Here is a 24,656-nt window from a genome sequence, read left to right as displayed (position 1 = left end):
CACGCCCGGCCACAAACAAATCAGCGACAGTCACAGTCCGCCAGCGAATTAGCGCGGAGTTTGAACCACGCTTCGCTAATTGGTCGCGGCTGGCCGGCCGAATCCTTTGTATAAATTGCATTATCCTGAAAACTTCATAAATAAACTACATACATATTCTAGACTACCCGATGCGTTAGAATCAGGCCACCATCTAGTAAGGTTATAAATATGGAGGAAAAAGGGAAAAAAATGTAATCTGTCAGCAGGCTTTCGCCATGTAGTCTGACAGCATGTGGTGGAAGTTAAAACACAGAATTCGGTATTGTGTCACATGGCCAGCTGTGTATGGTTTACTTTCACTGAAGGTTTTATCACCAGGACATGATCACTGCTATGACTAGCTGGCATACAGACACTCATCTGACTCCACCCCTTCTGTGATAAGCATCTCTCTGTCTATAGACCTTGCATAAACAGAGCCTGGTGTGGGCAGGGTAAGTTTTCTCTGCTCTGCTGAATTGCAAAATCTAAAAACACTGATAGCTTACTAAGTGCAGCAGTTGTGACACAAAGTGATACATCGTTGGATTCAGTGTCTCCTTTTCTATATCTCGCTGTTCTCAGATGAAATGACAAAAACATGCTGCCAGATTCCCTTTAATAGTGAACACAAATTATACATGAAAAATGTAGGCTATAGTGAAATGTATTCTACTTTCTCTAAATCTTACCTTTAAGACTGTATCGAGGGGATCCCCGGAGTCTGGTCGAATTATCAAAGGAGCATCTGCACTCCTTGATTCTATTAAACTCCGTAAATCTTCTCCCCAAATTTTCTCGCAGGCATTGTAAATATCATAGCTATCGCTGACCACAGAGACTGGTACTGAAGAAAACTGTGTTACAATGTGTTTAAAAGCATCTTTCTCGTGGTCTTTTCCCCAGGCAGTAATTGTACTGTAACATATGAATATAAGATAAATGTAAGAACATTTGGCCATTATCTTTAAAAGAGAAGCTATCAAAGGAAAATTACCTATTTAAAATTTATGTAAAATGTTTTTGGCTTTTTTCCCCTGAGATCACAATCTATTAATTTAAAAAAAAAAATAGAAATCTTGCAATTTTCACACTGGCCACTTCGAAAGTGAGCTTAAAAAATAGTCCTGTTTTAGCAAACACCACTATACATTAGCAGCAATGAACAGACTAAACTACCTTTGGTACTGAAGAATCTCATGGGCATAAAAAAAGGTTATTGTAAAAATGCGGGATGCAGGGTCAGCTGTGACCGCCTATTGAGAAGGGGAAAGGGATATAGATCTATCAATCTATCTATACACACACACACACACAAACTGCTAAAAAAAAAAAAAAAAAATTAACACTTAAAACAAAAGAATATAACTCCAAGTAAATCAAACTTCTGTGAAATCAAACTGTCCACTTAGGAAGCAACACTGTTTGACAATCAATTTCACATGCTGTTCTGCAAATGGAATAGACAACAGATGGAAATTACCGTATTTTTCGGACTACAAGACGCACTTTCCCCCCCCCCCCAAAAAAAGGGGGGAAAATGGGGGGTGCGTCTAATAGTCGCAATGCAGGCTTACCGTGGCGGCAGAGGTGCGGCGGCAGAGGAGGCGCAGTAAGCGGGGTCCCTTTCTCCGGTGAGGTGATGCAGCAGCCCGGTATGCAGCAGAGCCGGGTGAATCCTGTTATCGGTGGTGGCGGCCATTTTCCTGAGGCCGCGCGTGCGCAGATGGAGCGCTCTGCTTCCCGGGGCTTCAGGAAAATGGCCGCAGCGATCTCCATCTGCGCACGCGCGGCCTCCCGCGGCCATTTTCCTGAAGCCCCGGGAAGCAGAGCGCTTCATCTGCACATGCGCGGCCTCAGGAAGATGGCCGCGCCAACCGATAACAGGATTCACCCGGCTCTGCTGCTTACCGGGCTGCTGCATCACCATACCGGGGAAAGGGACCCCGCTTACTGCGCCTCCTCTGCACCTCTGCCGCCACGGTAAGCCTGCATTGCCTGCACGGTAAGCCTGGGACCCCTCTCACGCCATACCTCTCACTGCACCTCCTGATCCCAGCACCTCCTGATCCCAGCACCTCCTCATCCCAGCACCTCCTCATCCCAGCACCTCCTCATCCCAGCACCTCCTCATCCCAGCATCACCCCACCTCTGCCGACACCTTGCCTCCTGTGACCCTGCTCTGCCACCGCCAGCCCTCAGGTAAGATACTGTAAATTCGGACAATAAGACGGACCCCCATCTTATAAAAAATCTTTTTTTCTGCAATTTTCACCCCAAATTTGGGGTGCATCTTATGGTCCGGTGCGTCTTATAGTCCGAAAAATACGGTATTGGCAATTATCAAGACACACTCAATAAAGGAGTGGTTCTGCAGGTGGGGACCACAGACCACATCTCAGTACCAAGGTTTTCTGGCTGATGTTTTGGTCACTTTTGAATGTTGGTTGTGCTTTCACACTCGTGGTAGCATGAGACGGACTCTACAACCCACACAAGTAGTGCAGCTCATCCAGGATGGCACATCAAGGAGAGCTGTTGCAAGAAGGTTTGCTGTGTCTGTCAGAGTAGTGTCCAGAGGCTGGAGACGCTAGCAGGAAACAGGGCAGTATATCAGGAGATGTGGAGGGGGATGTAGGAGGGCAACAACCCAGCAGCAGGACCGCTACCTCAGCCTTTGTGCAAGGAGGAACAGGAGAGGCACTGCTAGAGCCCTGCAAAATGACCTCCAGCAGGCCACAAATGTGCTTGGGTCTGCAAAAACGGTTAGAAGCCGACTCCATGAGGATGATCTGAGTACCTGACGTCCACAGATGGGGGTTGTGCTCACAGCCCAACACCGTGCAGGATGCTTGGCATTTGCCACAGAATACCAGGAATGGCAAATTCGCCACTGGCGCCCTATGCTCTTCACAGATGGAAGCAGGTTCACACTGAGCATATGTGACAGACGTGACAGTCTGGAGATGCTGTGGAGAGCGATCTGCTGCATGCAACATCCTTCAGCATGACCAGTTAGGCAGTGGGTCAGTAATGGTGTGAGGTGGCATTTCTTTGGAGGGCCGCACAGCCCTCCATGTGCTCGCCAGAGGTAGCCTGACTGCCAATAGGTACCGAGATGAGATCCTCAGACCCCTTGTGAGTCCATATGCTGGTGCGGTTTGCCCTGGGTTCCTCCTAATGCAGGACAATGCTAGACCTCATGTGGCTGAAGTGTGTCAGCAGTTCCAGCAAGATGAAGGCATTGAAGCTATGGACTGGCCCACCTGTTCCCCAGACCTGAATCCGATTGAACACACCTGGGACATCAAGTTTCGCACCATCCAACGTCACATTGCACCACACAACTGTCCAGGAGTTGGCGGATGCTTTAGTCCAGGTCTGGGAGGAGATCCCTCAGGAGACCATCTATCGCCTCATCAGGAGCATGCCCAGGCGTTGTAGGGAGATCAAACAGGCATGTGGAGGCCACACACTACTGAGCATCATATTCTTATCTTGAGGCATTTCTACTGAAGTTGGATCAGCCTGTAACTTAACTTTCCACTTTGATTTTGAGCATCATTCCAACCCCAGACCTCCGTGGGATATTAGCGGTGATTTACGTTGATCATTTTTAGGTTTTATTGCTCTCAAAACATTACACTATGTAATGAATAAAGATTCACATTCAGTGAGATCGAGGATGTGAGATCTCTCTCCATCTGTCCCTTGAGGCTATATATATATATATATATATATATATATATATATATATATATATATATATATATATATATATATATATATATATATCTATCTCTATCTATATATCTCTATCTATATATATCTATATATATAATTGCCTAAGGGTTTTTCCGTCTGTCTGTCCTGGAAATCCCGGCTCTCTGATTGGTCGAGGCCGCCAGGCATATATATTATATATATATATATATATATATATATATATATATATATATATATATATATATATATATATATATATATATATATATATATATATATATATATATATATATATATATAAAACAATCCATCCTCTTTTTGTAAGAGTGAGAGAACATTTTAATTCTGTGCCTACAGGAAAAGGAGTTCCTAGTTTAATTAATCACGTGAGACAGTACCATGAATGGAACATTAAAACACTGAGGTTCGCTGGTTTAGAAAAGGCTAACTTACCGCAATAGGGAGGAGATCTGACAGACTCCTGTTGAGGAGAGAGGCTAGATGGATTCTGCGCACATGCACAACAGGACCAATAGGTCTTAATGAAAAGATCGACATGTTGTTTTTTTTGTAATCTGCCACTCTTACCATTTATTGTATTCTATTTATGTGTTGTGTGCTAGTTGTTTTAATAATGTTTTTAATGTTTTCTATAATGTGTTTTTATCACTTGTATTCTGAAGAACGTTTTTTTGCCGCTAGGACGTCGGATTTGTGGGAGGTAACCATAGACTGCACAGGTAAAAGGACCTCCCCATTTCCTCCTGTCATCAGGACCCGTGAAAGCGCAGTTTTCCTCGAAACGGCCGTCGTCCGTCAATATTCACATCCCTCCCTGCTGAATCTTTGTATGTCCAAATAAAGGATCGATACTGTTGGGACCGGTGAGTGCGTTCCAGTTTTTTTTTTCTTTGCTTGGACTTTACATGTGTTGATGATCTTTTTGGATACGGCACCCGGTTTGTTTTGATATAGGGTGTTATAATAGCGTCACAGCAGCGTACGGCTTGAGGTGTGACAGTCCCTTTGGTCACAGTAGTGTGGAGGTGTTGCTCTTTGTCATTGAGAGAGATAGAGATATGATCTATCCATATCTCTATATATCTAACTATCTATCTATCTATCTATCTATCATACAGCTCAGGAAGGAGACTGGTTCTGTGTCACGTAGATGAACGTACTTTGGTCTGACATGTACCAACCCAAGGACAAAAGCAAAAGACCTTGTGAAGATGATGGCGGAAGCTGGTAAGATTGTGTCAATATCCACAGTGAAAAAGAGTACTGTATCAACATGGGCTGAAAGACTACTCTGCCAGGAAGAACCCATTACTCCAAAAGAAACATACAGCCAGATTAATGTTGGCAAACGCACACAAGAACAAAAACCTTCATTTTTGAAGACATGTTCTGTGGTGTTATGAAACTAAAATTTTATTTTTTGGTATAATGTCCATCATTCAGTTTGGAGGAAAAAGGGAGAAACTTGGAAGCCTAAGAACACCATCCCAATTGTGAAACATGGGGGTGGCAGCATCACGTTGTGGGGTTGTTTTTCTGCAGGAAGGACTGGTGCACTTCACAAAATAGATGGAATCATGAGAAAAGAAGATTACCGTATATACTCGAGTATAAGCCGAGATTTTCAGCCCATTTTTTTGGGCTGAAAGTCCCCCTCTCGGCTTATACTCGAGTCATATACCCGGGTGTCAGCAGGGGAGGGGGAGCGGGGACTGTGTAATCATACTTACCTGCTCCCAGCGCGGTCCCTGCAGTCCCTGGCTTCTCCGGCGCTGCAGATTCTTCCTGCACTGAGCGGTCACATGGCACCGCTCATTACAGAAATGAATAGGCAGCTCCACCCCCATAGGGGAGGAGCCGCATATTCATTGCTGTAAATGATCGGTGCCATGTGACCGCTCAATTACAGGAAGAAGCTGCAGCGCCGGAGAAGCCAGGGACTGCAGGGACCGCGCCGCAGCAGGTAAGGGGAGCGCAGCGCTATAATTACCTGCTCCTCGCTCCGGCTCCGTCTGCAGCGTCCTCTAGCAGTGACGCTCAGGTTAGAGAGCGCTGTGACGTAGTCAGTGCGCGCCCTCTGCTGAGCATCAGTGCTGGAGACTGAGCCGCAGAGGAGCAGGTAATTATTGAAAGCGCCGGCGTCCTGAGAAGAGAGGTGAGTATGTGATTTTTTTTTTTTTTTATGGCAGCACCAGCAGCATTCTAAGGAGCACCTATGGGGCCATAAAGGTGCAGAGCATATATGGGGCACAGCATTATAAGGAGCACCTATGGGGCCATAAAGGTGCAGAGCATATAAGGGGCACAGCATTATAAGGAGCACCTATGGGGCCATAAAGGTGCAGAGCATATAAGGGGCACAGCATTATAAGGAGCATCTATGAGGCCATAAAGGTGCAGAGCATAAATGGGGCACAGCATTATAAGGAGCACCTATGGGGCCATAAAGGTGCAGAGCATATATGGGGCACAGCATTATAAGGAGCACCTATGGGGCCATAATCAAAGGTGCAGAGCATATATGGCACAGCATTATAAGGAGCATCTATGGGGCCATAATCAACGGTGCAGAGCATTATATGTGGCACAGCTTTATATGGAGCATCTATGGGGCAATAATGAACGGTATGGAGCATCTATTTTTATTTTTGAAATTCACCGGTAAATGCTGCATTTTCTACCCTAGGCTTATACTCGAGTCAATAAGTTTTCCCAGTTTTTTGTGGCAAAATTAGGGGGGTCGGCTTATACTCGGGTCGGCTTATACTCGAGTATATACGGTATATAGCAATACTGAAGCAACATGTCAAGACATCAGCCAGGAAGTTAAAAGCTTAGGCGGAAATGGGTCTTCCAAATGGACAATGACCCGAAGAATACTGCCAAACAAAGTGACTTAAGGATAAAGTCATTGCTTTGGAGTGGCCATCACAAAGCCCTGATCTCAATCCAATTGAAAATTTATGGGCAAAGCTGAAAAGGCAGGTGCGAGCAAGGCGACCTACAAACACCAGTTTTGTCAGGAGGAATGGACCCAAAATCCAACCAACTATTGTGAGAAGCTTGTGGAAGGATATCCCAAACTTTTGACCCAAGTCATTTTCAAAATTTTACATACATTTTCTCTCGCTCATTATTCTGGCATTTGGCAAATAATAATTATAGTAATCCTAATTGACCTAAAACGGGAAAGGTATATTCTGATTTCATGTCAGATATTGAGAAAAACATGCATATGTGTCTTTATATAGTGTTTTAAATTGTGACGGGTAATACACAAAAAAAAGTTCACGACAAATGCATCAGAAGGGGTATCATACAAATAAGTATTGTGTTCTCTATAAAAATTGACAATGTATAATATACAAGATAAATATTTTAATGTACATGAGGTCCTAATCTGTGTTGTGTTGCTCTCATTTCCATGGTATGCAGTGTATTCATTCTGGATTATTTATAAATTTTATATGTTATACATTTTTCTGCTATATCTTCCATACATTGACTATTTTTATGGAGAACACACAACTATTATTTATGATACCATCCCTATCTGATCCATTTGTTGGGAATCTTATTTTGTGTATTACACCCCACAATTTTAATGTACCGTATATACTTGAGTATAAGCCGACCCCCCTAATTTTGCCACAAAAAAACCTGGGAAAACTTAATGACTCGAGTATAAGCCTAGGGTGGAAAATGCAGCAACTACCGGTAAATAAAAATAAAAAATACACAAAGGAAAAACAAACTACAATACTACACAAAATTATAAAGAATATATTGAATGAGGAGACCAGATCCACATAGTCTAAGAGATACTAGAAAAGGACATAACCTTCCAAAGTGCAAAAATAGATGGCATCACATAGGCCATCTACCTCAATAAAGTGCATATGCATACATAGTAAGTGGTCTAGCCTAGGCCAAACAAGTGCATAAAACTCTGGAAAAATACTAGTACCAGTGTAAAGATGATCTGTGACCCTCAAGGACTCCGACTCCAACGTACGTTTCGCCTAAGTGGCTTTTTCAAGGAGTGACCTTTCTCAAAACACGTCAATAAAACACGTCAATGGATCCCTGCGATTCTGAGATTTGTTTTTTTCATGACATATTTTACTTCATGATCACGGTAAATAGGTTTCATATAACTTGCGTTTATATCTGAAAATATTGGAAATTTGGCAAATATTTGGCAAATTTTAAAACTTTTGATTTTTATGCCCTTAAAACCAGAGAGTGGTTTCACACAAACATAATTGTTCATAAATAACAATTGCCACATGTCTACTTTACATCAGCACAATTTTTTAAGCAATTTTTTGTTACGAAGTTAGAAACGTTAAAAGTAGACCAGCAATTTCTCATTTTTCCATAAACTTTACAAAGCCATTTTATTTATTTTATTTATTTTTTTTTTTTACGGACCACGTCACATTTAAGCGACTGTGAGGGGCCTATATGACATGAAATACCAAAAAGTGACACCTTTCTAAATACTGCACCCCTCAAGGTGGTCAAGACAACATTCACGTTTATTAACCCTTCAGGTGCTTCACAGAAATTAATGGAATGTAGAAGGAAAAAATTAAAATTTAACTTTTTCCCCACAAAAAATTTATTTCAGGCAAAATTTTTATTTTCACAAGGGTAGCAAGAAAAAAAATGGACCCCAAATTTGTTATGCAATTTCTACTGAGTATGCTGATACCACTTACAGTACAGACCAAAAGTTTGGATACACCTTCTCATTTAACCCCTTTCTGACATATGACGTACTATCCCATCGAGGTGGGGTGGGCCCGAATGCCCACCGACGGGATAGTATGTCATACGCGATCGGCCGTGCTCACGGGGGGAGCGCGGCCGAGTGTCAGCTGCCTATCGCAGCTGACATCCGGCACTATGTGCCAGGAGCTGTCACAGACCGCCCCCGGCACACCACGATCAAACATGATCGCGGTGTGCCGGCGGTATAGGGAAGCATCGCGCAGGGAGGGGGCTCCCTGCGGGCTTCCCTGAGACCCCCGCAGCAACGCGACTGTTAGAATTTGTATTATGGCAAGAAAAAAAGCAGCTAAGTAAAGAAAAACGAGTGGCCATCATTACTTTAAGAAATGAAGGTCAGTAAGTCCGAGAAATTGGGAAAACTTTGAAAGTGTCCCCAAGTGCAGTGGCAAAAACCATCAAGCGATACAAAGAAACTGGCACACATGAGGACCGCCCGAGGAAAGGAAGACCAAGAGTCACCTCTGCTTGTGAGGATAAGTTTACCCGAGTCACCAGCCTCAGAAATCGCAGGTTAACAGCAGCTCAGATTAGATACCGGGTCAATGCCACACAGAGTTCTAGCAGCAGACACATCTCTACAACAACTGTTAAGAGGAGACTTTGTGCAGCAGGCCTTCATGGTAAAATAGCTGCAAGGAAACCACTGCTAAGGACAGGCAACGAGCAGAAGAGACTTATTTGGGCTAAAGAACACAAGGAATGAACATTAGACCAGTGGAATCTGTGCTTTGGTCTGATGACTCCAAATTTGAGATCTTTGGTTCCAACCACCGTGTCTTTGTGCGACGCAATAAAGGTGAATGGATGGACTCTACATGCCTAGTTCCCACCGTGAAGCATGGAGGAGGAGGTGTGATGGTGTGGGGGCGCTTTGCTGGTGACACTGTTGGGGATTTATTCAAAATTGAAGGCATACTGAATCAGCATGGCTACCACAGCACCTTGCAGCGGCATGCTATTCCATCCAGCTTGCGTTTAGTTGGACCATCATTTATTTTTCAACAGGACAATGACCCCAAACACACCTCCAGGCTGTGTAAGGGCTATTTGACCAAGAAGGAGAGTGATGGGGTGCTATGCCATACATGAACCCAATCGAGATTGGGGTGAGCTGGTCCGCAGAGTGAAGGCAAAAGGGCCAACAAGTGCTAAACATCTCTGGGAACTCCTTCAAGGTTGTTGGAAGACCATTTCCGGTGACTACCCCTTGAAACTCATCAAGAGAATGCCAAGAGTGTGCAAAGCAGTCATCAAAGCAAAAGGTGGCTACTTTTAAGAACCTAGAATATAAGACATAACAAAAAAGTGTGAAACAACTGAAATTAAGTATATAATTCCACATGTGATAATTCATAGTTTTGATCCCTTCAGTGTGAATGTACAATTTTCATAGTCCTGAAAATACAGAAAAATCTTTATATGAGAAGGTGTGTCCAAACTTTTGGTCTGTACTGTATGTGGAGGAACACTACTGTTTGGGCGCACGGCAGAGCTTGGAAGGCAAGGAGCGCCATCTGACTTTTGGAATACAAAATTGGCTGGAATGGATAACTGACACCATGCTGCGTCTGGAGAGCCCCTGATGTGCTTAAACAGTGGAAACTCCAAACAAATGACACCATTTTGGAAACTACACCTCTCTAGAACTTTTCTAGATGTGTGGTGAGCACCTTGAATCCTTAGGGGCTTCACAGAATTTTAGAATGTTGAGACATGAAAATAAAATATCACATTTTTCCCACAAAAATGTTTTAGCTCCAAGTTTTTTATTTTTTTTTCACAAGGGTAACAGGAGAAAATGGATGCCAAAATTTGCTGTGCAATTTTTAGTGAGTAAACAGATATCCCATATTTGTTGGAAAAATAGCTTGGGCGCAAGGCAGGGTTCGGAAGGGAATGAGTGCCAATTTGGCTGGAATAGGTTGCTAACACTAAAATGTTCCTCTTACGCCAGATCTGCAATTTTCAAAAGGGGTAATATGAGAAAACGAACGGTACAATTTGTTACACAATTCTCCTGTGTACACAGATATCTCATAAGTGGTCGAAAACTACTTTTGAGGCACAGTGCAAAGCTCAGAAGGGAAGCAGAGCCATATTACAGTGCAGATGTTGCAGCACTAGCTTGCGGGTGCCATGTCACATTGGCAGAGTCCCTGAGGTGCCAGAACAGCAGAACCCCCTATGTGTGACCCCATTTTACAAACTAAACCGCTCAATGAATTCATCCAGGGGTACATTGATCTTATTGACATCATAGGTGGGTCACAGAATTTTACACCATTGGGCAGTCAAAAAAAATTACATTTTTACAAAAAAAAAAAAAAAACACAGGAAAATGGGTAAAAATTGTGACAAAATGTGTCATACAATTTCTCCTAAACGTGGAAATATCCCATATGTGAATGTACAGTACTGCTTAGGCACACAGCGAAACTCTGGAGGGACGGAGGGCTATTTTGGAGAACAAATTATAGTACAATAGTTTGCAGACTCCATATACAGAGCCCCAAGGGCCAGAAGAGCAGAATCACCCCTGAACTGATCTTATTCTTGAAATTACCCCTTTAAGTTTATCTACAGGTGTAATGACAATTTTGACTCCAGGGGTGTTTTCCAGAAACCAGCAGCAGTAGATGTTGCTGAGCGAAATTTGCAAACTGCCGTTGCAGTGACTAATACATTATTCCCAGCCCGTGCTTCTGAAGGCACGCACCTGTAAATTTGGAGGGCTCTCATCGCTACATAAATACCAAACAGGTACACTGTAGGGTTCAGAAGGGGGGGGCATTTGGATTCTGTAGAGCAGAATTCGATGGATTTCTGTTGGAAGGGGGGGGGGGGGGGGGGGCGCGAGGCGCTACAGCGCTTTTCCAGAGTTTTTGTACTACCAGTAACATGACAGCCCCTATATTTCCATTAACAGATGAATGATCCGAGTGGGGACTTGCTTTTTTTGTGGCTTGATTTGAAGCTTTTATAGGGAACATTTTACATAACATTTTGGCTAATATTTATCTGGCACTCTACACTGATCACTTAATCAATGGGGTTTACATCTCAATCTCTAAATGACGTGATTCAGATGAAACCCCCGAGGGATCCATTCACTATAATGCTGCAGCAGAGTTAAGGTACCGTCACATTTAGCGACGCTGCAGCGATCCAGACAACGATCCCGATCGCTGCAGCGTCGCTATTTGGTCGCTGGAGAGCAGTGCAGAGAAGCACAGCGCCGGAGGACAAACAGCGGAAGGCAAGTATGTAGTGTTTGGTTTTTTTTACGTTTACGCTGGTAACCAGGGTAAACATCGGGTTACTAAACGCGGCCCTGCGCTTAGTAATCCGATGTTTACCCTGGTTACCAGTGAAGACATCACTGAAACGGCGTCACACACGCCGATTCAGCGATGTCTGCAGGAGGTCCAGCGACGAAATAAAGTGCTGGACTTTCTGCTCCGACCAACGATGGCACAGCAGGATCCGGATCGCTGCTGCCTGTCAAACTCGCTAGCGATATCGTTGAGTGTGAAGGTACCTTTACACTGGCCTCCATCTGGCCTCTGTTCAACGAGGTCCTTCTTTTCAGAAGTGCACAAAAATGTGGTTGACTGTGCTTTTATGCACACTTAATAAGGCTAGGTTCCCATTGCGTTAATGGGAACGCGCTAACGGACAGCGTTGCACGGCAAAATTAACGCCGTGCAACGCGTCCGTTAGCGTGCCCATTCATGGCAATGGGAACGCGCAGCACTAGCGCGTGCCATGTTCGGCACGCGCTAGCGACGCGCCGGTGTTTCCTGGCGCACCACGGACGCTGCTTGCAGCGTCCGAGGCGCGCCCGCGGTCCGTTCCCCGCTCTCGCAGATCGGGGATCTGCGCAAGCGGGGACGTTACCGTACCGCGACCCCGGGACGCAGCCCTGTTAAAAACATTGCGTTAGCGCAATCCGCTAGCGCTAAACGGATTGCACTAACGCAATGTGACCCTAGCCTAAGACAGACCCTGTCGGATCATAGGAAGACAGACGTCGTCCACAGTGCTTCCATCTGCCTCATTATAGGGAATCTTCCGCTAGAAGTTCTAACAGAATCACGTTTTTCAGTGATTTACATGGAAACCCCAGTGTAAACGCTCAGTGCAGAGAGCAAGATAACTGTGACCAGAGCCTTAAGGGGATCTTTGGGTGGCAGAATGAACAAATCAACAGCAGGTGAAGAATTGGTTTTATATTTTTTTTCATGCTGTTCCTCATGCGGTATAAGTGATTAGACAACTTTATTATTTGGGTCGGTGTGATTACAGAAATACAATATTTATATACTTTTTTATAGGTCGGGTTGTTCTGGATATGGCAATACCAAATGTGTACTTTTTTACTGAAATATATGTATTTGCTGTTTTAATATTTTCTCTTTTTTTGTGACTTTAAATCCCTTTAAAACTTTTTTTTTTTAGTCTCTGTATGGGACTTCAATTTTTATCTTTCTGATCACTGGTCTCATGCATTGCGATACACATGTATTGCAATGCATGAGACCTGCTAGTTTTACACTAGCAGTTCGCCTAATGGCTGAATCTATCAGGCCACTGTAGCCGGCAGACCTTGAGCTCATTTGACATGACAACGCTTGGCTCCCCCGTGATGTGATCACATCTCATAACGGAGAGCATCTTTCTCTCACCATCATCTAAATGCTGCAATCTAGAAGACAGCAAAGGGATAACATCATTGGGACCTGATCTAATCAGGTCCCAATGATGTCACCTGTGAGGTACAGTTCTGCACGGGAATCACAGCGTTGTAGGACCCTGGGGTTTTGAGTGCAGCAAGACTGCAGACTATAGAGAAAGCCTGATGGTCTTTGTGCAATGTCGACGTTTATCTACAGTTGGTGGTTGGGAACCAGTTACATGCGAGAAACAGTTATTTATCCTGGTGCATGACACCGGGATTCAAAAGCACACCATCACCCAGGTACCACACTAAGGCTTTATTCATAAATTAGTGTTTAGTCTGATTAGATGACACAAAACAGATGAAAAAGCCAGGTTTTTTTTGTTTTTTGCAAACATGAAAAATCACTGACATGTGAATAAAGCTTTAGGGCGTTACGCAGTATATCAGTTTTGCCTGCAGGATTTCTTTGATCCAACTATCTCAGTACATTTATGCGGATTTCCCAATTTATACTTTTATAGACTTGGTGAAGGGTGAACAGATAAGCAAACTGTAAAATACATTTAGCTCATGCAATAGGAACATTGATCAACTATCTCCTTAGCATACAATAACAATTTTTTTATTTTTTTTGTTTACATCTTCTGATATCTTTCATTCTCTCAACTATATATTTAATCACCAACAAACTGTCTAAATATCTCAACCAACACCAGTGCTACCAGCATGTATATATAATATATTCCCTAAATAAGGAGGAAAAAAAAGAAAAGAAAAACACCAGTATATAATAGCATATATCTACTTCACGACTGGTTCTTCATGTTGAAAGACATTAGTGAAGTGTTAGCATTTTATCAGAGTGGCAGGTTAGGGTTACTTGCCGACTGTGGATAAATGTGCACAATACAGCTAATAAGTGCAGCAATAAGTAACTTGTACTATTTTAATGATGGGGAGTCAATAGTTACTATTCAAGCTGCACTGACTGATACATATATGGGGTAGTTTCCTGGGTTCACTGTCCTTGGCAAATAGATCTCCTGATACTGCTGCGAGTCCAATGTACTTCGACCGCCAAGGACAGAAGCTGGGAAACTACTAATCTAGTATAACTGAAATATGCGGAAATCATGAACACACTTTCGTTAGAACAGTACAGAATAGTGAATACTCCCTGCCGTATTTTACATATTTATGCAGAGTTTCATCTAGATTGCGGATTAGGGTTATTTGCCAACACTCTGGCTCTTAATGTCTACAAGCGCAATAGGTATGTGCTATTAGAAATGGTGTAAATATAGTTGAATACATTTACAGCAGGATCAAACAGATACAAATGTGTCCAGGGACATGACTACAGGTGGCATTAGGCCATCATTATAACAAGCAGCCTGTGTGCAGTTACTATATTAGCAAGTGGCTTGCTTTACTCCGTGTACCGGAAAACCAGTGTCTATGTGTAATACTTGTGCCATACGTGTGGCAACCGTGTGCTGCATCTTTCATCTGCAGTGAACTCAATAAGCTGGCTGCTCTCGCTTATTAGCGGCAGCAGGTCTAGGCTGATGGGAGTAGTAGTCCAATCAGCCCCCACCCGCATGCTCTCGCTGTTATCAGTTCACTACAACTCAACATTCTCCCCTGCTAGCGCTGACTGCAATGTCAACAAGGGAGAAGCATGAGAGCACCTGGCGTCAGGGAACAACACTAAGGCTATGTGCACACGTTCAGGATTTCTTGCAGAAAATTCCTGGGAAAAACCAGACATTTTCTGCAAAAAATACGTAAGAAAAATGCGTTTTTGCCGCGGTTCTGCGTTTTTTTCCAGACACTTCCCAAAGCATTTTGTAGTGGGAAATCCGCAAAAAAAACCGCAAAATTAATGAACATGCTGCGGTTTTTACAGTGATGCGTTTTTTTCGCGGAAAAAAACGCATCATGTGCACAAAACATGCGGAATTCATGCTAAATGATGGGATGCTTATTGTATGCGGGGTTTTTTTTGCGGTTTTATAGCGTTTTTATCGGGAAAAACCGCGAAAAAAAACGCAATGTGTGCACACAGCCTTACAGTACCACCAGGTGCCGATACGCGTCACTGATGACACGGATGTTAAAAAACGGACATGTCAACATGTTTTGCCCATGGATACAGTCCATAGAAACATGCTGACATGTGAACAGAGTCATTCACTTGAATGGGTCTGTATGTGTGGCTCCGGTACATATGAAAACTGTCACCACACGTACTGGACACATTGACATGTGAAAGAGCCTTAACAGTGGGGGTAAGCTAGATTTAAGAAAGGACATTTATACTCCAGATTAGTTAGTTTGTTTTTCCCCCCTTTAGTGCCGGAGTGGTGCTACTAATGTAAGGTGCCAGCCTCCGGTCTTATACTCACACTCTAGAGGGCTTCACCTTTTTCGGTGCAATCTTGAGATCGCAACTATTGACTATCCGGAAATCAGATGTTACGTCACAAGCCAATAATGCAAGTCTCTAGGAGCCACAACGAGACTCATCGACTTGTAAACACCGGAAAAGTTCCAACAGGTCACAAACTGCCATAGACAGACCAGAGTGGTGGCGATAGAAGGAGAAGACAGTGGCAGGTGAGTATAACACGAAGTACAGGGACCTTAGATTTAAAGCATCACTCCAGCAGTAAAATTAAAAACAACAACAACAAAAATATGATCAACACTCTTGAGATCTTAACACTTTCCCACATGTCTACTTTACATCAGGACAATTTTGGCAAGAAGTTTTTTTTTGTTAGGAAGTTAGAAGGGTTAGAAGTTGCCAAGTGATTTCTCATTTTTCCAAAAAAATTTACGCAATTTTTTTTTTTTTTTTTAAAGGGACCACATCACATTTGAAGTGACTTTGAGGAGCCCATATGACAGAAAATACCCCAAAGCTACACCATTCTAAAAACCGCACCCCTCACGGGGTTCAAAAACACATTAAAGAAGTTTAGGAACCTGTCAGTTGCTTCATGAGAACTGAAAAAATGTGGAAAGAAAAAAAAAAATGAACATTAATTTTCTTCACAAAAATTTACTTTAGACCCAAGTTTTTTTTTTATTATTTTCACAAGGGTTACAAGAGAAAAGGGACCCCAAAATTTGTTGTGCAATTTCTCCTGAGTACGCAGATGCTCTATATGTGGGGGAAATCTACTGTTTGGGCGCATGGCAGGGCTTGGAAGGGAAGACTTTTTGGATGCAAAATTGTCTGGAATCTAGAGTGGACGCCATGTCACAATGGAGAGCCCCTGATATGCCTAAACAGTGGAACCCCCCCACCAGTAACACCATTTTTGAAATTACAACCCCTCAAGGAATTTATCCATGGGCATAGTGACCATTTTGAACCCACAGGTACGACACAGAATTTGATAACATTAGGTCGTCATATTGAATGCCATCGTTATTGATGAGCGCAAGTGCTCGAGACTCCAGTTTACATTGGAGGCTCGGGTATGCACCGAATATCACAGATGCTTGAGTGACATGCTCAGTTCCCCCATCCAAAAAAAACCAAAACACCACACAACAACATGCGGTGATCCACGATACTCCGTGCATACCCGAGTAGCTAGCTCAACACTAGTCTTTTTTTTTTACTTTTGACAACCCCCAATTTTATCTCTAACCGCAACACAACACCTGACGTGTTTAAAAGCAGCACTGCGGAATAAGTACCCTTAACTGCCACCGTTAAAAGGTGTATGGATGGTCATTAAGGGGTTAAGCACTGCATATGTTCTGTTTAGCAGCGTGGGTCAGTCGCCTTGATGGGAATTGATGCAGATTGGTGGAGCCTGGATCCAGATCCCAAAAACAATGCTCTGTAGAGCACACTTCTGCATTAGCATACACAGAGTGGTGTAAGTGATCATTAGAAAGGCCATAGGCCTGTTAATTACTTCATGCAGGAGCTGAGCCGTTCAGAGCAGTGTTGAGTGATCAGCTTTGGTCTCAGGATCTGAAACTCACCGATCAACAGCTCTTAAGTCTATGACATAATAAAGTTTCAATGAAAGCAGTACAATTTAAGCAAAAAAAACTGTCAACTGTAAAACCCACCTATGTTCTGCAGCTGGTACAGAAAATCCAGGTACTGGGTCTTTTGTGCCATAGTATCGCTTTATCAAGCCAATCCCTGCTACGGTATCTGTTCCTTTGAAGTTGACAAGATGAGCTGATGCCCCAATTCCTGCAGTCTTAATATGAAGGAAAACATTTAGTTTGTAGATGTTGGTTATAACAGCAACACAATCGGAATATTGGTACAAGGACTAATCTAAAAGGATTTCACATCTTATAAGATATGACGTAATAAACTACTGGATCTATAAAAGTTTATGTATCCGATTTAAGATGTGTTAGAAAAACCATAAACAGTCACCAGTTTTCAAAACCATTTCTGGTTATGAAGCATGGTACAGTAGAAAAGTACATGGATACACTTGCAGCTTCCCAGAGCTCTGGAGCAGTTTTTACAATTCCCGAATAACCTATTTAAATCTTCTACAAAGGGGATACAATTATCTTTCTGTCATACACTTACACTTTTTCTCCAGCACATGCTAATGTAAACTAGTGATCAACATGATACATATGCGAATATATATTATTTATATATATATATATATATATATATATATATATATATATATATATATATATCAGTTTTCTATACACACAAAATTAAACATGAGTAAATACAATATTTAAATCTGCACCGATTTGCTGCCATTAGCCTCTAGTGATACCCAGTCCTCTCTTTATGCCCTGTTGCCAATGTAACTGACCTCCAGTATTTCTAATGCTGATTGTGGAGCATACTCAAATAAAGTAGACAGGGTCAATAGGTGCATCTGCCATCTCGCTCTCTCCCCATCTCTCAAGTTCACATAAGAGCAGGGGAGGGGGTCTGAATCACTGATGAGAAGCAGTGCACTGCTGGGAAATGTAGTTTTAGCACTATAAGAATACGATTGCCCATTCACTATGTAAAGCTGGATGCAAATGGGGACAAGGAGAAAGAAAAAAAAAAAAAAAACGGAACAAGAATTTTTTTTTCTTTCTTTAATGTAGGGCTTGTACTGAATATTAACAATGATTATATAGATGCTGCACTTTGCAATAAATATTGCCATTGGGGAAATAACGCTTTCAAGTTTTCTACATACACTTGAGGGTCAAATATACTGTATATACTCGAGTATAAGCCGAGATTTTCAGCCCCAATTTTTGGGCTGAAAGTGCCCCTCTCGGCTTATACTCGAGTCACGGTGGGTGGCAGGGTCGGCGGGTGAGGGGAAGAGGGCACTGAGGCATACTTACCTAGTCCCGGCGATCCTGGCGCTCCCCCTGCCGTCCCACGGTCTTCGGGTGCTGCAGCTCTTCCCCTCTTCAGCGGTCACGTGGGACCGCTCATTAGAAAAATGAATATGGACTCCACTCCCATAGGGGTGGAGCCGCCTATTCATTTCTCTAATCAGCGGTAACGGTGACCGCTGATAGAGGAAGAAGCTGCGGCACCGAAGACCAGCTGTCCGGGAGAAGGAGCCGGACGCCGGGAGCAGGTAAGCATGTCATATTTACCTATCCCCGTTCCACACGCCGGGCGTCGCTCCATCTTCCGGCGTCTCTCCGCTCTGACTGTGCAGGTCAGAGGGCGCGATGACGCATATAGTGTGCGCGGCGCCCTCTGCCTGATCAGTCAGTGTAGAGAGACACCGGGACCGGATGCTGGGAGCTGCAAGCAAGAAAGGGGAGTATGGCAATTTTTTTTTTTTATAGCAGCAGCAGCAGCAATGGCAGAGCTTTCTATGGTACATCAATGGGGCAATAATGAACGGTGCAGAGCACTATATGGCACAGCTATGGGGCAAGAATGAACGGTGCCGAGCACCATATGGCACAGCTATGGGGCAAGAATGAACGGTGCAGAGCACTATATGGCACAGCGATGGGGCAAGAATGAACGGTGCAGAGCACTATATGGCAGCACAGCTATGGGGCAAGAATGAACGGTGCAGAGCACTATATGGCAGCACAGCTATGGGACAATAATGTACGGTGCAGAGCACTATATGGCACAGCTATGGGACAATAATGTACGGTGCAGAGCACTATATGGCACAGCGATGGGACAATAATGAACGGTGCAGAGCACTATATGGCAGCACAGCTATGGGACAATAATGTACGGTGCAGAGCACTATATGGCACAGCTATGGGGCAATAATGAACGGTGCAGAGCACTATATGGCACAGTTAAGGGGCAAGAATGAACAGTGCAGAGCACTATATGGCACAGCTATGGGGCAATAATGAACGGTGTAGAGCACTATATGGCACAGCTATGGGGCAATAATGAACGGTGCAGAGCACTATATGGGGCACAGCGTTATATGGAGCATCTATGGGGCAATAATGAACTGTATGGAGCATTATATGGGGCTCCTGATTCAATATGGATATTCAAAAACACTTAACCTACTGATGTCTCAATTAATTTTACTTTTATTGGTATCTATTTTTATTTTTGACATTAACCGGTAGCTGCTCCATTTTCCACCCTAGGCTTATACTCGAGCCAATAAGTTTTCCCAGTTTTTGTGGCAAAATTAGGAGGGGGTCGGCTTATACTCGGGTCGGCTTATACTCGAGTATATACGGTAACTAAACATAACTGTACGTCAGAAGTGAAAAAAAAAAAAAAAAAAAACACAACATGTTACCTCTTGTGAAGAAACGCCTCTGTAGCCAAAGTCATGTAATTTATACTCCAGACCTGTTAAACTTCCAGATGTTTCCAATAAATATTTGGCAAGAATCTTCTTTTGCTCTCTGGAGTTTGTTGCAACTGTGATCGGGTACCATGTTTGCACAAGGATGGTCTACATAAAAAAACAGATTAAACAAACAAGTAAAGACTGGTAAAGCTGAAAATGGAAATTAAAGTGCCTAAAATGAAGAAACGCCATATACTAAGCTGCCAGAAGAAATAAAACAGCTGAGGCCGAGATACTGAAATTATGGCTCGCTTTAATTCTTAAAAGGGAATCTGTCACAGGATGCTGCATAAAATGATATGTGTGATCCATGGTCTTATTCGGGATGAATGGTTTTCTTATATGTAAGATTAGCTGTTCCAGACTATGGGCTGGACACTGAATGAGAATCTGCCTCCAGAGATTATTTTACAAGGAAGGTGACATTATCAGGATGAGACATGTAACCAACACAGAACAGTAGAACTGAACTTGGTCTCAAACACATTTGCTGCAGCTCTCACGGCTCTGCTGTACTGCAACACTGGCTGCTGTGAGATGGAAGCTGAAGCACAGTGTCCATTATAGTCACACACACACCAGCCATTACATACAGTGGGGCAAAAAAGTATTTAGTCAGTCAGCAATAGTGCAAGTTCCACCACTTAAAAAGATGAGAGGCGTCTGTAATTTACATCATAGGTAGACCTCAACTATGGGAGACAAACTGAGAAAAAAAAATCCAGAGAATCACATTGTCTGTTTTTTTTAACATTTTATTTGCATATTATGGTGGAAAATAAGTATTTGGTCAGAAACAAACAATCAAGATTTCTGGCTCTCACAGACCTGTAACTTCTTCTTTAAGAGTCTCCTCTTTCCTCCACTCATTACCTGTAGTAATGGCACCTGTTTAAACTTGTTATCAGTATAAAAAGACACCTGTGCACACCCTCAAACAGTCTGACTCCAAACTCCACTATGGTGAAGACCAAAGAGCTGTCAAAGGACACCTGAAACAAAATTGTAGCCCTGCACCAGGCTGGGAAAACTGAATCTGCAATAGCCAACCAGCTTGGAGTGAAGAAATCAACAGTGGGAGCAATAATTAGAAAATGGAAGACATACAAGACCACTGATAATCTCCCTCGATCTGGGGCTCCACGCAAAATCCCACCCCGTGGGGTCAGAATGATCACAAGAACGGTGAGCAAAAATCCCAGAACCACGCGGGGGGACCTAGTGAATGAACTGCAGAGAGCTGGGACCAATGTAACAAGGCCTACCATAAGTAACACACTACGCCACCATGGACTCAGATCCTGCAGTGCCAGACGTGTCCCACTGCTTAAGCCAGTACATGTCCGGGCCCGTCTGAAGTTTGCTAGAGAGCATTTGGATGATCCAGAGGAGTTTTGGGAGAATGTCCTATGGTCTGATGAAACCAAACTGGAACTGTTTGGTAGAAACACAACTTGTCGTGTTTGGAGGAAAAAGAATACTGAGTTGCATCCATCAAACACCATACCTACTGTAAAGCATGGTGGTGGAAACATCATGCTTTGGGGCTGTTTCTCTGCAAAGGGGCCAGGATGACTGATCCGGGTACATGAAAGAATGAATGGGGCCATGTATCGTGAGATTTTGAGTGCAAACCTCGTTCCATCAGCAAGGGCATTGAAGATGAAACGTGGCTGGGTCTTTCAACATGACAATGATCCAAAGCACACCGCCAGGGCAACGAAGGAGTGGCTTCGTAAGAAGCATTTCAAGGTCCTGGAGTGGCCTAGCCAGTCTCCAGATCTCAACCCTTTAGAAAACCTTTGGAGGGAGTTGAAAGTCCGTGTTGCCAAGCGAAAAGCCAAAAACATCACTGCTCTAGAGGAGATCTGCATGGAGGAATGGGCCAACATACCAACAACAGTGTGTGGCAACCTTGTGAAGACTTACAGAAAACGTTTGACCTCTGTCATTGCCAACAAAGGATATATTACAAAGTATTGAGATGAAATTTTGTTTCTGACCAAATACTTATTTTCCACCATAATATGCAAATAAAATGTTAAAGAAACAGACAATGTGATTTTCTGGATTTTTTTCTCTCAGTTTGTCTCCCATAGTTGAGGTCTACCTATGATGTAAATTACAGAAGCCTCTCATCTTTTTAAGTGGTGGAACTTGCACTATTGCTGACTGACTAAATACTTTTTTGCCCCACTGTATCTCACTGGTAATGATGCTTTTATTCAAAAGAGAATCTGTCAGGTTATTTCTTAGAATACTAGTAGTATTGTGAAGCAGGCTTGGGCACCCCTTTTCAGAATAGGTAACGCTTATTGCGGTGTTCCCCGTTGTCTTGCTGTAAGCTCCGGACAATTCAGAGTTGTGCGCCGGCCAGTTCAGAGTATGAAAATCAAAAGTAAATATTCCCCTCTACCCCTCCCTGCGCCAACGTCCGTGATAGTTAGAGTGCAGTCAGACTGCCGTATTACTCGCTCAATGATCGCATCACAAGCCTCTGACCTGAGAGTGACAGCACATATTTCTATGTAACTGTCAAGCACCGGTCAGAAAACCTGATGGCCCTTCCGAGGATTGTGATGCAATCCTCGAGCGAGTAATACGGAAGTCTGACTGCAGCCAAACTATCACTAACGTCGGCGCAGAGGGGTCAATATTTACATACACTTGACTAGCCGGCATGAAACTCTAAAATGTCCGAAACTTACAGCAAGACAATGGTTATCCCTGGACCTTCACGAGGGGGAACACCTGGCATTATCTTATTATGTTTCCCTCTCCTGAAGAGGTTAAATGGCAGGAAAATACCTATCCCGCAGTTTTTGCCATGGCATGTACTCCAAGTCCCTGGAAGGTGGTTGGGCAATAGATCTGGTCAGTTAGCTAGCTGTAGCAAAGGATGGTTAGGTCTCCTTCCCTGGTGGCAGCCTCTGATTGGTGCCAGTATCAGTAAATGGAAGGTTCAGCAGGGGATAAAAGAGGGTAACGCCGAGGGTCTGTGTCTGACCTCCTGCATTTTCCTACCAGAAAGTGCTGCTGTGCGTCAACCCTGATTGAGGTCCTCCTTGACGAAGTGCGGAAAAGGATGGGCGAAGAAGGGGTCAGGCCTGGAGTCGATGTCGGGTGATGTTGCCAGTCTGGATAATGGAGCATGAGTGAGTGTTGACCCAGAAGGGAGTGACGATGCAGTGCCAGGAGTGAGGACCTAATCGGGAGGCACAGGAATGCACAGTGGGACATGCTTTAAAAGAAGGACAATGGTCTTCTCTCCTACGCCAGTCAGAGGATCCAGGATACTGGAAAGGTGGCAGAGATTGAGGAACACAGAGGGAAATGCATCAGGTCAGCATGCCAGCTGCTGGTCCAGGGACTGACGGCATGCATACTGGAGGACTGGATGGGAGTCAACCTTGTGGGCAAGAAAACCAGTCAATGGGTGGCGAGTACAACTCCTCCCATACTCACCTCCCTACTGCCTTATTACAACTGTCTATATTGTTAGTGTCCTTAAAGGGTATGCTCACTCCCACCATTAGATCAATCAGCTGCGGTCAATCCTCTCAGGCACCAGAAATTGCAGAGATTTGGAGACACCTTGATAAGGGCCTGGAAAGGTTGGCAGGGAAGCACGACTTAAGTGATCCCCATAGCCCCGGGATGATAAAAAGGATGAGGGAAGCTTATTACAAAGAAGCCATAAGCTGTTAGTTTCCTTGCTAGGTTATCACTTAGCAATGTCAAAGAAAAAATATGGCACGATGAATTTGTAGATTTACTATAATTGCTGCCAGCATCAAAAGAGTTTCTAGCCAGAATACAAAGGAAAGAGTCCAGGGATAGACATAAACTTATACCTAGGCCATTTAACAACTGGATGCAGGCGTTTTGCATTTATGCCAGTATTATGGGCAAGAGGTTTTTTTTTTTTTTTTTCTTTTTTTAAGTTCAGGTTTATTTTAGCATTTTGATACAGTTTTGGAGGCCTGTAAAAGTTTTAAGGTACCGTCACACTAGAAGATATCGCTAGCGATCCGTGACGTTGCAGCGTCCTGGCTAGCGATATCGTCCAGTGTGACACGCAGCAGCGATCAGGCCCCTGCTGTGATGTCGCTGGTCGGGGAAGAAAGGCCAGAACTTTATTTCGTCGCTGGCTCTCCCGCTGACATCGCTGAATCGGCGTGTGTGACACCGATTCAGCGATGTCTTCGCTGGTAACCAGGGTAAACATCGGGTATCTAAGCGCAGGGCCGCGCTTAGTAACCCGATGTTTACCCTGGTTACCATCGTTAAAGTAAAAAAAACAACCACTACATACTTACCTACCGCTGTCTGTCCCCGGCGCTGTGCTTCTCTGCTCTGGCTGTGAGCACAGCGGCCGGAAAGCAGAGCGATGACGTCACCGCTCTGCTTTCCGGCTGCCCGGCGCTCACAGCCAGAGCAGAGAAGCACAGCGCCGGGGACAGACAGCGGTAGGTAAGTATGTAGTGGTTGTTATTTTTACTTTAACGATGGTAACCAGGGTAAACATCGGGTTACTAAGCGCGGCCCTGCGCTTAGATACCCGATGTTTACCCTGGTTACCGGCATCGTT

The 24,656-nt window shown here is 43.7% G+C and overlaps 1 protein-coding gene across 1 annotated transcript in view; it reads right to left on the bottom strand.

Annotated features, from left to right (window-relative positions):
* The window catches only part of NAMPT (nicotinamide phosphoribosyltransferase), a 96,710-nt gene that overhangs the window by 7,445 nt on the left and 64,609 nt on the right, over positions 1-24,656 (bottom strand). The window contains exons 5-7 of the mRNA XM_069765079.1: positions 20,012-20,170; positions 17,346-17,482; positions 714-939 (exon numbers count right to left, since the gene is read on the bottom strand). Of these exons, the coding sequence (XP_069621180.1) occupies positions 714-939; positions 17,346-17,482; positions 20,012-20,170 (522 nt within the window). The remainder of the gene's footprint in view (positions 1-713; positions 940-17,345; positions 17,483-20,011; positions 20,171-24,656) is intronic.

The sequence above is a fragment of the Ranitomeya imitator genome, chromosome 4 (assembly GCF_032444005.1).
Source record: "Ranitomeya imitator isolate aRanImi1 chromosome 4, aRanImi1.pri, whole genome shotgun sequence".
NCBI classification, from domain to species: Eukaryota; Metazoa; Chordata; class Amphibia; order Anura; family Dendrobatidae; genus Ranitomeya; species Ranitomeya imitator.
Note: the sequence above shows the minus strand (reverse complement) of the source record. Positions and strands in the feature narration are given on the sequence as shown.